At 57.9% G+C, this 14,423-nt stretch overlaps 1 protein-coding gene across 7 annotated transcripts in view; it reads left to right on the top strand.

Annotated features, from left to right (window-relative positions):
* RIMBP2 (RIMS binding protein 2) overlaps nt 1–14,423 on the top strand; it is a gene marked incomplete at both ends in the record, with an annotated part of 100,945 nt that overhangs the window by 56,201 nt on the left and 30,321 nt on the right. For all 7 annotated transcript variants that reach the window (XM_082852998.1, XM_082852995.1, XM_082852996.1 and 4 more), the window contains 5 exons: nt 2,969–3,078; nt 5,547–6,356; nt 9,699–9,850; nt 10,825–11,286; nt 13,182–13,325. In XM_082852998.1, the coding sequence (XP_082709124.1) occupies nt 2,969–3,078; nt 5,547–6,356; nt 9,699–9,850; nt 10,825–11,286; nt 13,182–13,325 (1,678 nt within the window). The remainder of the gene's footprint in view (nt 1–2,968; nt 3,079–5,546; nt 6,357–9,698; nt 9,851–10,824; nt 11,287–13,181; nt 13,326–14,423) is intronic.

Here is a 14,423-nt window from a genome sequence, read left to right as displayed (position 1 = left end):
TTCTAAACTGGAGTACAGTTGATTTGCGATGCTGTGTTAGTTTCTGCTGCCCAGCAAAGTGCATCTGTTGTACATATACACGTACCCACTCTTTTTTAGAATCTTTTCCCATTAGACCGTTACAGAGTACTGAGCAGAGTTCCCCGTGCTCTGCAGTAGCTCCTTGTTAGTTCTCTGTTTTGCGTAGTGTGTCTGTGTCCATCCCAGTCTCCCAGTTCGTCCCACCCCCCGACCCCCCTTGGTCAATGTCAGTTTGTTCTCTACGTCTGTGACTCTCTTTCTGCTTTGCCACTAAGTTCATCTGGACCGTTTTTCTAGATTCCGCCTATAAGCGATATGACACCGTATTTGTTTTCCTCTTTCTGGCTTACTTCACCCTGTATGACGGTCTTTGGATGCAACGCACAGTACGTGCCATCCTTGCCACTGTCAAGTTGAGAACATTCCTGTCCGCTCACCAAGACCCCCGTCCCTTTCAGGTGTCAGCCCATCCCCTCCATCCCCACCGCAAATAACCACTAACCTTTCAGTCGCTGTGGGTTCCCCGTTCTGGACATTTCCTTCCCGTCTTCGCATTGTGTCATCAAGGCTCACCCGCTGCAGCTCTGTCCCCTTCTATACCCGGATCACAGCGGACTTTGGGGAGACCGCATTTTTTTTTTTTTTTGTGGCACGCGGACCTCTCACCGTTGTGGCCTCTCCCGTTGCAGAGCACAGGCTCCGGACGCGCAGGCTCAGTGGCCATGGTTCACGGGCCCAGCCGCTCCGCGGCACGTGGGATCCTACCGGACCGGGGCACGAACCCGTGTCCCCTGCATCTGCAGGCAGACTCGCAACCACTGCGCCACCAGGGAAGCCCGGGGAGACCGTATTTTATCCGTCAACCCCCGATGGATGTGGACTCCGTCGTCGGTGCACAGTTCCCCTCGGTGCCCACGGTCCCCTCCCCATGCTGGCCTCTTCCACCCTCTTTCCCACCAGCTGAGACTTCTCTTCCTGAGAGTGATGTGCGGCCTCCTGAAGCCTGGGCCCCGTCCCCTGTCTTCCTGCTCCATCCTCCCGCCTTGGGCGACCTCTTCTGCACGTGGACCACTCCAGGCTCCACCTGCAGCCACAGCCTCTCTGAGCCTAGGCAGCGTAAGGCGCCTGGAACTGGACCCTGGGCCTCCCGTCTCCCCGCATCCAGCCCCGCTCCCGCCAGCCCCTGCCCAGTAATTGCACCCACATCTGCACCTCCTGAGGCCAGAAAGCTTCGAGTCCTCCGGGACCCTGCACCCCTGCCCTCATACCCAGGCAGCCCCCCCTTCCATCTCCTCTAAGGACACTCCCTGCCCAGCTAGACCCCATCCACACAGCATCAGAGGGACCCCTGTGCAAAACGCAAATGCGATCACGTCACTCCGTAGGTGACGCCTCCTTCCCGATAGCTGTTAGCTCTGGAGGTTAAATCCACACTGATGTGGCCCCTCCGACCCACGGCCCCCGGCGCTCCTACCCTCACCCGTCCTTCTCCAGCAGCTGAGGGGACCCCGCTCCCATCCTCCTGGCCTTTGCACGTGCCATTCCCTCTGCCAGAAACCACGTTTGGCTTCACTCCAGCCGCTGGACTTTCACGTCGTACATCCGTCTGCTTGGCTTTCCATCCTGATGCAGATGCCCCAGCAGTCACTGACTCAGTAAAACCCTCAGGGCGCTGGACGGCGTCCCTGGACCTCTGGACTCCGAGGGGCAGGGCGACGTGGTGTGGTTAAACCCATGCAGGGTGAGGGTCAGGAGACCTTCGTTCTGCTCCCACCCCCACCTCCTAATGAGCGTGTGGCTTTGGACAAGTCACTGCACTTCAGCTGGCCATGAGAATTGGGAATGAGAATAATATCATCTCTGCTCTCCTCGCTGAGCGTCGGTGGGGATCAGATAAAACACGCAGAGGAAAGTGCTGGTACCTCACGGGGCTGCTGGCCCCCAGGGGAGCTGCTGCGGCTTCACCCTTTGTGTGACAGGACACTGAGTGACACCCTTTGTTCTTTTTGTTTACGTGATCATCTCCCACGATCACTGATGTCACTTGGATTTTCTTGTTGAGTCCTTTCCTGTTATTTTAAATTAATTGACCCTTTAATTAGAAAATGAAAAATTCATCTCACATGTTTTATCTGCAAGTTGGACATGACTTTAAAAAAAATGTTAATTCCAATATTTGGAGGATTTGAGAAGCGGGCATTTTACAGTCCTAGTGGGGAGGGGAAGATAAAATGTGCATCCATTTTTAGAACATTTTGGCTGTACATGCCTAAGACCTCTAAAATGTGCAGGTCTTTGACCAAACAAATATACTACCTAGGGGCTTATCTTTAGGAAGAAAGTGGGCAGGTGTGCAACATATGTTGATAAAGATATTGGATGCAGCACTGATTATATCAGCCAAAAGTTTGAAGAAATATCAATGCCCAACACAGGAAATTGGTTAAATAAAGTATGTTAATCTCTTCGGTGGAGTATTATACAGCCATCAAAAAGGATATGATAGAATATTTCATGAGGGGAAACATAATCATGTCATGTTGCAAAGTGTAAAAAGTAAGCAGGTGACTGAAGAGTATATGTCATATGATGCTACCTGTGATCAATAATATATATTGAACAATGATAGGATTAATTACTTTTTTATTTGCTTGCTGATTTGGAAGTTTATTTAAAAATATAATTTGGAGTCATTTAAATGTCATCTGATACAAAGGACTCAGTGTACAGCTTGCTTCCAGAACTACCATTCAGCATGAAATCTGTGTGAGTTGAGCTACCGATGGCCTGAGTTTTCAGTGCATTCACAATCCACGAGCACTGAACCATCGCGTGGGTCTAAAGTGTCCTGGCGACAGCAGGGAGGAGGCCCCGAGCTCTGCAAGGGACGGGCTGGGGTCAGTCTCCATCCAGAGCATTACTGAATGGGTTTTCTCTCTCTCTCTAGTTACAACCCCTTTGACGGGCCAAATGAGAACCCAGAGGCTGAGCTGCCCCTCACGGCGGGGAAGTACCTCTACGTCTATGGAGACATGGACGAGGACGGCTTCTATGAAGGTCAGTGAGAGCGTGGCGGGCAGGTGGCGCACACAGGCCAGGCCAGGGCCAGGCCGCCCATCACTCTCGGCCGCCCCAGCCTCTGCTCTGACCCTCCCGCCCTCGGGAGTTACGAGGTGTTTGTTCCCCTTTTGTCTGATTGAGTGGGGTTTCCTATTTTTAACCCCAAGCAGCCCTCTGACACGGGGTGGATACCTTCTCATGTTCACGTTCACAGAGCTTCCCAGGAGCTCCCGCAGATACGTGGGGCTGACAGATGAGGGTCTCTCCTCCTCCCCGCCTCTCTTACAGCCCAGCACCTTCTCCGAGGCAGGGCCGGGGACCCTTTCAGGGCACCTCGTCTGGTTCACAGCGATCCCATTGACCTTCAGCCTCTGTTGTTAACCTAGGGTGGTCCAGCCCCGTGTCCTGCCTGACCACTTCCTGCACCTTGCGCAGTGTGAGATCAGGAAATGGGAATTCCTCTGCCCAAAACTCATAACCTTGGTCACTTTTGTAGCTAGAGGATGAACATGGGACATCCCCAGGAGCTTCATAAATCCAGATTCCTCCGTTCCCTAAACTCTCCCATTGCCCTAACAGAAGGGTCTCGGTTTCCTCCTGTCCCTCTGAGCAGAAAAAAATTGTTTCTTGCTAAACTAGCAGGTTTCTCTTGCGTGACCTCCTGGAGTTTCCCTGGAGCTGATGGCCACACTCTTGACTCTTGTCCTGGGGTTGATGGGCTCCGAGATCAGGTGGCCTCCGCTGAGGTCGGTGAGCGGCAGCCCAGCCTGGGCTGTTTTTCTGAAGGTGCCAGAGACTGGGGTCATTGAAATTCTTGGTTTCCATTAGTTACCGGAAAAACAGTGGCACAGCTGTGGGTAGGCCTCCCGAGAAATTTCACCACAACCGGTGGCAAAGCTGCTTGAACTCTTAACACAAATCCACATTGCCGTCACCCATATGCGCACCAGGGGAGAACTGTGTGCCCAAGGCGGCTGCCAGGTAACCCTTGTTGGAGTTCTCTAGAGTATTTGCGCCAGGCACTGTGCCCACATAGACTTTCCAGAGGCCGGATGGAAGGCAGGCGGCGGAGCTCAGCGTTCCGTTGTCCACGTGACAGTGGCAAGCTCACCTCCCCTCACTATGCAGAAGGTCGCGGTGGCCACCTTAAGGGGCAGCTGTGGCGATAAATGAGGAAGCAGACGTGGGGTCTGAGGATGCGGCCTGGTACACAGGACTTGCTGTCACTCCCACCCTCCTCCTCCTCGGTGTTCCCTGTGTCAAATGACGCTGTTTTCCGAGCATCCTCGAGGCAAAGACTGACGTCTCAAGACCCGGCCCCTGGGGACAGGAGCAGAAACAGATCCTCACTGATCCTGGGAGACTCGGGACTGACTCAGTGGTCAGCATCCCTGTCGCCCGGGCCCGTCGCACGTCCCTTGACATGTGCGTGTGTCTACTGGGAGCAGACCCCACCCTTCGTTCCACGCTGCCCAGCCTCCCGGGTCCCCGGACCCCCAGTCAAGCCCTTTCTGCGACGCGCCAGGGGAAACAGCCCTTTCCCGCTGGTGTCGCGAGGTCACCCAAACGGTGTCATCTCTGAAGCTCCTCCGAACGCGTCTCAGTTTTCCACGGCTCTGCTCTCAGCAGGCTTCCAAGCCCCACGAATAAAGAGAACGCAAAGAAATTAGACCATTTCATGAAATAAAGCGGTCCCCGCCGTGACTGCCCGCAGCCACGAGAGCTATTTCATGAAACAAAAAGCGGTCCCCGCCGTGACTGCCCGCAGCCACGAGATCTATTTCATGAAATAAAAAGCGGTCCCCGCCGTGACTGCCCGCAGCCACGAGAGCTAGTGTGGTGGCATTCTTCGGGCCACTCAGCCTCCAGGTGGTTCTGGGACCAAATTGATCGTCTCTCACCAAACGGACACATGTCGGGAATTTCGCCAAGACAGACACATTGCTCTGCAAGGGGCGGGGGGAGGAAATTCACCTTTTAATTCCTGTTTGTGTGATCACCTAATCAAAAATCAGAGTAAGGTGTGTCATTTTTCTAGCCTCCAAACCCATGCAGTTTGCATGTTGTCTGTCCTTCTGACAAACCCTTACTGAGCACCTACTCTGTGCCAGGTGTGCCTGTAGGTCTAGCAGGGAACAGAGTTCCCTGTCCTCCCAGAGCTTCGTCCCCGTTGGAAGGGGGGCGTTGACACACATACGCGGGTGGCTGGCCGCGGTGTGCTGGGCGCTAGGGGGGAAGCCAGCCTCACTGGTGGGGTGGCAGATGGCAGGTTGCGGGGTGCTGACGCAGGGGCGGGGGTCCTGAAGAGGTGATGCTGGAGTGATTCCTGTAAAGGGCTGAGGAATCCACTGTGACCCTGCTGCTTTCCGTACAGCAGTCCCCTTGCGGGGAGGCGCAGACTCCACTGCAGGCCCTCGGGCCCCCGTGGGACAGTTGGGCGGTAACCCTGTCCTCGTACCCCACAGGCGAGCTCCTGGACGGGCAGAGGGGCCTGGTGCCCTCCAACTTCGTGGATTTTGTCCAGGACGAGTCTCGACTGGCAAGCACTCTGGGGAAAGACCAGGATCAGAACTTCATCAACCATGCCGGCGTCGGCTCGGACGGGGAGCGCATCCTGGACCTCCACTCCCCGACGCACACGGACTCCGGCCCCTCCGACCACGGGGCGGGGACGCTGGACACGAACATCGATGACATCGGAGAAGACATCGTGCCTTACCCTCGGAAAATCACCCTCATCAAACAACTTGCCAAAAGTGTCATTGTGGGCTGGGAGCCCCCGGCGGTGCCCCCGGGCTGGGGGACTGTGGGCACCTACAATGTGCTGGTGGACGCAGAGACGCGCCTGAGCCTGGCGCTGGGTGGCAGGACCAAGGCCCTGGTGGAGAAGCTGGACACGGCAGCCTGCACCTACCGCATCTCCGTGCAGTGCGTCACCAGCCGGGGCAGCTCGGACGAGCTGCGCTGCACGCTGCTGGTGGGCAAGGACGTGGTAGTGGCACCGTCCCACCTGCGTGTGGACAACATCACGCAGGTCTCCGCCCAGCTCTCCTGGATGCCCACCAACAGCAACTACAGCCATGTCATCTTCCTCAACGAGCAGGAGCTGGACGTTGTCCGGGCCACCAGCTACAAGTACCAGTTCTGCAACCTCAGGCCCAATGTGGCTTACAAAGTGAAGGTCCTGGCCAAGCCCCACCAGGTGCCCTGGCAACTTCCCCTGGAGCAGAGGGAGAGGAAGGAGGCCTTCGTGGAGTTCTCCACGCTGCCGGCAGGTGAGCTGTCCTCCCGGGGTGGGGGGTTGGGGAGGAGGTAGTCCCCAAGGGAGGGGACACCGGGATGTCACCCTGTGCAAGGGGAGGGGCGGGGGGAGCGGAAGGGGAGCCGCTGCCGACAGCTGGCGCCGTCCCAGAGCATCCTTCCATCAGCCGGGGACCACGGAATACACCCACGCACGCCTGTGTGTGTGAGAGAGGGAAAGAGAAACCTTGGATTCTGTTCAGGGGCCGTGTTGTCGGAAATGTTTAATGCTTGCGTCTGTAAGAGGCTCGTCCTACAGGAGACCGGGGGAAATGAGAGCACCCTGGGCAACTGGAGGGTTCCGTCTCCCCCGTGTCACCCACTGCTGGCCGTGCGCTCACAGAGAGGAACCATGGAGGGGGTGCCCACAGCGCTCTCAGAATTGTTCTCTCTTCTCATGTCTGCTTTTGCTATACATACATATGCGCATATATATCTCACACATACGGGTGAATCTGCGAAGACATGTTCCATTGTGGATGCTATCTTGGGTTCCGGGCACCCGTCTGCTTCCTTCCCTGCACGCCCAGCTGTAACAGGAGGAGGAATGCGCCCCTCTCCCATCCCTCCCCCACTCTCTCCCAGGAAACTGTAAAGAGATGGGTTGAGATGGACATCCTCCGATTTATCCACGGGGCAGCCGTCACCGCCGTCTCCAGGAGGTTCCGTCATGCTGATCTCGCCTGGGGCTCGTGTACAGGGCAGCCCTTCTGAGTAAGGCGGCTGTGCGCAGGATGGGAGCCCGGACACCTGGAGAAGAGCAGCCCTCCTGGAGCAAAGAAGGTTGTGTCTGCAGAGATACGTGAGGGCATATTTTGATACCTGGAGGGCTTATTTTAGTCCTGTGATGTTCACAGAATTCCCGCAAAATGCCTGTCACTCTCCTCGGATTTGTCTTCTGTGATTAATTAATCCAGCTCTGCGCAACCTCATCTGTCAGCAGGTTGGCAAACAATCCAGTGGTTCTCCAGGATCATTTCCACTAACTGCCGAAAGCCTTCCATCTCCGTCTAACTGGATTTGCTTTTAATTCCATGGTGCTCTCCCGTCTTTTTGAACTCCATCATCAACTAGAGTCTGACCTACAAAGCAGCAAGGTCAGGGGCAGGCGGGACCGACACTACTTCAAGGAGGAAGCAGGTCTGAGTAGGAACTCATTTATGAAGGGTCGGTTCATTCATCTTGTAAGGTGATGCTGGGTTTCCCGCCTGCCTATCGGGATGTCAGATCGTGGATATTGGGCGAGTGAGGACTTGAGCTTTTCATTGGTTCCTGGTGTGAAGTCTTGTGGTCAGTGCTGGGGGGTGAAGAAACCAGAGACACCAAACCCAGAGACCCCAGGGCCTCCGAGGAGAGGCAAGAGCACATATGTTGGGACAGCCGGGAGAGTCTTCGTGGAGAAGCTCAGGTCGAGATGGAGAGGGACCAGGAGAAGACGCTGAGCCCAGGGCCTGTCCCCATAGGTTCACGCCCAATTCCTGGCTGTCTTAGCTCGGGCTGATGTAACGAAAGGCCGTAAACTGAGTGGCCTGTGAACAACACGCGCTTATTTCTCATAGCCCTGGAGGCCGGAAGTCCGAGATAAGGCGTGGGCAGACCCAGTGTCTGCTGAGGCCCACTTCCTGCCTCCTAGACGGTGAAGACACTGTGTCCTCACCTGGAGGACGGGGTGAGGGAGCTCTCTGGGGCCTTGTTGATAAGGGCACGAATCCCGCTCATGGGGGCTCCCCCCTCATGATCTGATCACCTCCCACGGGCCCCTCCTCCAAGCACCATCCCCTTGGGGGTTAGGATTGCAAGATACGAATTTGGGGGTGACGCTAACATGCAGTCCACAGCAGACTAGTGCCTTTGCCTGTCCTGGCAGAGGAGGATTTGGACTGTGGAAATGTCACAAGTGAGAGGCATGGGGAGGGCAGCCCCTGAACCTCGTTCGGCGTGAGCGCGTCATCGGGCACGTGGCTGGACCAGGTGTCCCCACGTGATGGACGTCAGTGCGACCCCCTCACCTCAGCCACTGGAGGGATGGGCTGGAGCTGGCAGGTCACAGCTACACAAGTCTTCCCCACCCACAAACCCCGGCCCTCCGCTGTCATTGGTCTTGTGGTAGAAGTGGGCACCCAGCAAACTCCCAAGCCAGTTTCAGTTCTTGACCTTCGCCCTTAAGAATAATAACCCATCTGTCATGTTTGAATGGACCGTCCAGGTAGAATTTAACTTCTGAAGCCGGTTGTAGGGAAGTTCAGAAGCCCCATACTGCAGTGTGTTGAGGGTGGCTTGCATCAGCCCTTCTCATGAGCTGCACTGAGCTGCAGGCCGGCGCTTCCAACACACAATAGCCCAGCAGCTTCCCCCGAACCTTACCTTCCTCATTTGCAAAACAAGGATGCGCTGAATCCACAGGACTGTTGTGCGGATCAAGTGACGTAAAGAGTCCAAAGTGAGTAGCAGAATGAGCTGCACATAGAAAATCCTCAGCAAACGCCACTGCCCCCCCCCCCCCCCCCCCCAGAAATCCACGGGCCGGAGCCGCGTCTTGGAGGATGAAGCTCATAACCTTCCTCCGGAAAGTTACACGTTCCTTTCCAAATAGAACGCTAGTTATGGGGGTTTTGCACCAGACAGACCCGGGGGGAAAGGAGCTGCCTGTGGGTTACAGGGCAGACAGGTGGTGCTGCTGTCCCCAAGGGCCACCTGGAAGGACCAGCGACATGACCCTGGCCTCCTTGCTGGTTGAAGTAGCTGCCCAAGACTTCCATGGTGAGCGCGATTCAAACGGGTTCGGGGGCAAAGGAAGCGGCCCAGCTGGTCAGCCGGGCAGGGTGTGTGCAGAGCCGGTGTCCAGGGCCGGCTGGCTTCATCAGAACCGTCTCTCTCCAGCTTCCGGTTCTGTCCTGTCCCGCAAGGCGGTGAGACGGGGGATGTGCGGTCCAGCTCACTGCCCCCAAGTCTGATGAAGAGAGAGACGGAGGGACAGAGGGAAGGCGGAGGGAGGAGGGGCGCGGAAGAGGATGGAGAGGCGGCAGGGATTTCTTTCCTCTGCCAAACGCTGGGTCCTCGTGGCCGGCTGGCCTGGCCCGGGTCACGGGCTCCCCTGGGGACGGGGCACCCGTGAGCGGGGTTCCAGGAGGGCACCGCGCGTGTCCGGTAGCTGCCACCTCCTCACCCTCCTGCCCTGCTTTCACGCTTCATGTTCTGCCCGCGACCCCTGGAGGCTTTGACAGAAGATCTCGTTTCCGGGCGCCCCCAGCCGGGCGTGGTAGCAGCTCTTCTGCCAGAGGGCCGCGTCCTGAAAGCTCCTCTGCTCTGCCCCCCAGGTCCTCCCGCCCCTCCCCAGGACATTGCCGTCCAGGCCGCGGCCACCCCAGCCACTGTCCAGGTCTCCTGGAAGCCGCCCGCGCTGACGGCCACGGGGCTGTCCAATGGAGCCAACGTCACCGGCTACGGCGTGTATGCCAAAGGACAGAGGGTGAGTCCTTGCGGGGGCAGTGCTCGCCCCAGAGACCCTAGCACTCTCCGCTCAGTGACGCGCGACTCTCCCTCTCTCCTCAGCCCCCAAGACCCACCAGCAGCTACTTAAGCACCCCCTGCGCCGCCATCCCGGGCTCGGCTGCAGGACACGGAGAATTCCATCCTTTTTGCGCCGTCCTCCTGCCCAGAGTGCTCTCTGCTCTCCTCCCGCAGTGACTACCTGTCCTGCCCCGGACCTTTCTTGTTCTCCCCTGGGTACCAAAAATTCACATCTTTCGAGCCCCACGATGTCAGGGCCCACTCAGTAGATTCCAGCAAACCGATTCTTGGCGAGACGGTAGTCCAAATGCCCCGGAAACGCTGCAGGGAAGTGTTAATGCCCGCTGTAGGGGAGCCCGCAATCTCAAGCCCCAGACGGTCCGGGCACAGGAAACAGAGACGGCTGCCCTTGGGAGGCGGGGCTGGAGCAAGCCTCTGCCTGCTCGCCGCTCCCCACCGTGCTCCCCGCAGCCCCACGGCCGGGGCTGCTGCATCAGACGCGGGCGGCGTCCCAGCTCGCCCCGTGAGAGCGGCCGCTGCACGGCCCTCTCTCCTCCCCGCTCCCCGCAGAAGCCCAGCAGGCAGGGCCCGGAGGGGCCGCAGCCACGTGTCCACCACGCCGGAAGCCCGTTTTGGCCTCTGCCGGCACTTCCCCGGGGCCACGCTTTGGCAGTAACGCGCCCGGCATTCTGATTGCTCTACGGCCCCGCGGCTGCTCCGGATTGGCTGTGGACGCGGAAGAAGAGGGTGTGCTCAGCGGCGCCCGCAGGCCTCCAGCGGCGGGCGGGAGGCGGGGCTGCCGCCTAGCGAGGTTTCCGGGCCGGGCGGGGTGGTTTGAGGGGGATGTAGGCGGGGCCCAGGGCCCTGGCTGCTGGAGAGGCGCCCGGGCGACCCCTGACCCCTGACCCCTGACCCCGCTCTCTCTGCGCGCAGGTGGCTGAGATCATCTCTCCCACGGCGGACAGCACGGCCGTGGAGCTGGTGCGGCTGCGGAGCCTCGAAGCCAAGGGTGTGACCGTGCGGACCCTCTCCGCCCAGGGCGAGTCCGTAGACTCTGCCGCCGCTGCCATCCCACCCGACCTCCTGGTGCCTCCTGCCCCCCACCTGAGAACTGCTCCCACACCGAAGCCATTAGCAAATGCCGGAGCCCCCGATACCAAAGATGAACACCTGGGTCCGCACGCCGCGGCGCATGAGGCCTGGGAGCTCGGCCGGGCGCCTGCTCCGGCCCACGGGCACCTGCTGGAGCCGCCCGGCCTGCAGGGCTCGGGCCCGGGGCGGCGGTCGCCCTCGCCCAGCCGCATCCTTCCGCAGCCGCAGGGCGCCCCGGTCTCCACCTCCGTCGCCAAGGCCATGGCCCGGGAAGCCGCGCAGAGGGTGGCCGAGAGCAGCAGGGTAAGGCTGGGCGTTTCCTCGCCGGTACCGCTGCCCGTGCCGTGCGGTCCGTCCCTGCAGCCCAGCGGGGATGGGACCTTCCATCGGCACTCCGAGTCGGCGGGGAGACGCGGCCCGAACACTCAGCACCCGGAGTGGCGGCCTTGACGTGGGGAGAAGGATGCCGTGTTCATCCGCCAGTTTTCCCCTAGGGCTGCATTCCAGGGCATTCCAGGCCTGAGCCTGTCGGAATCAACGTGTGTTTCCATTGCGTAGATACAGACCCAGATAACCAGAGGAAAGGGTTATCCACCAGCCTGGCTTAGCAGACGAGCTAACAACGCGCTAACCAGGCACTGGCCTGTGTCCGGGGATCTGAGAGGTGCCGCCTGGGAGTGGGCTTGGGGCACATCTTCCTAAACGAGGGTCACCTCCTGGCTGGCTCACTTCAGACTTCTAGCTGTGTGTGTGTTTGCGCATGTGGCTATGTGCCTGTGTGTGTGTGTATACACATGGATAGACATATGTACGTACGTGTGTGTACATACATACATGCACGCACACATTTATATACACGTATGTATACATAGATACCTACACGTAGAAATGCATGCACATAAGTATATTTGCATGCCTATCGCTAGAAATCGCCTGGACCGTGGGGGTGAGTACTCGCATGACCGTGTGGCCACGGCCCAGAGGAAATGTGCAATGAGCCGAGACATTGTGAGAAGCAGCCTGAAGTGATGCCGCAGAGGAGGGTGTGGACCTGGGCGAGGCCGCGGGCCCCTCCCTGCCTGGGCCAAACCCCCATATTTCTCCCTTGGGTGCGCTTGTCTACCAGGGCGCCCAGCTTGTCTGCTGCAAGCCCGAGGTCAGGGCCCTGGCAGAGGGGACAGTGGTGGTCAGTGGTCTTCTCAGCTCTGCCCAGCCAGCCCATGGGGGTCTCTCCTGGACGGCAGCCCCTGGCAGTGCCTTCTCTGAGATGCAGGTGGAGACCTCCATGTGGGTGCCGGGAGACCCTCACTCCCTGGGCATCCCCGGGCCCGGGCCAGGCCCCCTCCGGGCTGGAGGCTGGGTCGGGAACTTGAGGAGAGGCCAGACCCCTAGAGGTCAGAGCTGAGGTAGGCGGGCCACGGCCAGGCAACCGGGAGGGGTAAGAGGTACCGTGACAGCACTTCAGTGCCTGTTGAGAAACTGGAAATCCAGGCTTTCTGTGGAATCTCCCGATTTGTTAATAGTTACACAGCAGTTTGTCCCCTTGACTAAAGGAAATGCCTCAGAATGTGCACCTTTATTACGGGCACCCTGGCACTCCGCCCTGATTTCCCGCAAAGCAGAAGCCCAGGTGCTTTGGTGTAGGAAGGGGCTGGGGGGGGGGGAGCTCTGCACACACACACCCCCGCCCTCTCAGGTAGCAGCCATGCATCCCACCACCCTGAGCTCCCAGACAGGACCCCCGAGAGCAGGCTGGAGCCAGAGGCTGGGCCCAGGAATGCCTGGGACAGCCGCCACCTCCCCACCTCCCCCCGGCCTGCCTTCCCCTTTTAGAAGGTGTGGAGAGAAAGCAAACCTCTGAGCTTCCATATTCAAGAAAAGGTTAACTGGTCACATTAACAGCCGGGCCAGGGTGGCAAACAGAGGGAGAGGAGCCTTTCCTCAGCACTCATGCGTTACCTCCTGCAAAGGCAGGAGCTAGTTCTGGTGGGCATGGGAGGGGCGGCGGGCACCCAGGGCAGCATCAGAAAACGCCCGCCAGCCTGTGCGGGTCACTCACCCCAAGTCCCTTCACACCGTGGCTCCGAGGAGGCAGAGGAAAGGATGGAGCCCTGTCGGGCCTGGAAGCCGCCTGCCCCTGCACCCATCCCCAGGGCCAGGCGGCCTCTGCCCTGACACCTCCCCTCTTCTCTTCCAAGCTAGAGAAAAGGAGCGTCTTCCTGGACAGGAGCAGTGGGCAGTACGCAAACTCGGACGAGGAAGACAGCTACGAGTCCCCCGACGCCAAGAGGAGGGGCGCGTCGGTGGACGAGTTTCTGAAAGGCTCGGAGCTAGGCAAGCCGGTGAGTGCAGCTCCTGGGTGCACGGCCCCAAGTCCCGGATGACAGCAGTCACAGTCCATTGGAAAGTTTAGATTGCACAGTGCCTGTGCATTTGTGACCTCACCGGGGGACAGTTTCAAAAGTCAGAATGTGAGGTTTTTGCCCTCCCTGACTGCCCTGTATGAGTATCCGTTCATGGGCTGATTTTGTGTTTCAGGTGAGTCTCCAGGTAACCGCCTGGTCTCAGTTTAGGCAAAACCTACCGTTCGTTTCTTTACTTTCGTTCATCAGGCAGATGTGTGATGAGTGTTTGCTAAGTGCTAAGCATCATGGGAGATTCAGAAATTAAACGGTCAGCATCCCACCCTTGGAGGGACAAAAATGTCAGGGCTTCTTGTCCCAGACCGGGCTCACAAGTGACAAATCCATCCAATGTGGGTTTGGTCTCCAATTTCTGATTATGCATATTCTAATGGGAATGTCCTTTAATGGTGTCAAGACCTAAGTCTGGGCAACAGGAAGAGTGGGGCCTGGAGAGTCCTGAGATCTTGAGATGTCAGAGCTTGAAGACCCCTCAGATGTCAGATCCTCCAGCTCCCTCAACACACAGCTCTGCAGCAAGGCAGTGTCACAACCTAGCCAGGAAGAGGCCTTGGAATCTCACAGACTTGGACTCATTTCCTGGCTCTGTCACTGCTAGTAGGAGGCAAGTGACTCAGCTTCTCCAACCATCAGGTTCTTTATCTAAAAGATTAAAATAATTCTATCTGCATTCATTTAAACACAAGAAATAGAATGCCCAACTAATAATGACTAAGATAACAAGGACATTTCATTCTCCCACATCGCAGGAAGTCTCAGGTAGGAGGCTGCAAGGTTGATTCAGCTGCTCAGTGGTGTCCTGGCTCTAGGTTCTGAATCTTCCATTCTTTTAGCCTTTCTCTCATGGTTACAAAGTGGCTGCCATTGCTCCAGTCGTCACATTTTCATATGACAGCACCCCAAGAAGGAAGGAAGGAAGGAATGAAGGGAGGAAGGGAGGGAGGGAGGGAAGGGAAAAAGGAGGGGGGCTTTGTCCTCAGGCACATCTCTTTTAACTGGTAGAAAAATCTTTTCCAG

Source organism: Leucopleurus acutus (genome assembly GCF_964270905.1).
Source record: "Leucopleurus acutus genome assembly, chromosome: 13".
NCBI lineage: Eukaryota > Metazoa > Chordata > Mammalia > Artiodactyla > Delphinidae > Leucopleurus > Leucopleurus acutus.
This window is presented reverse-complemented; position numbering and strand designations above follow the sequence as displayed.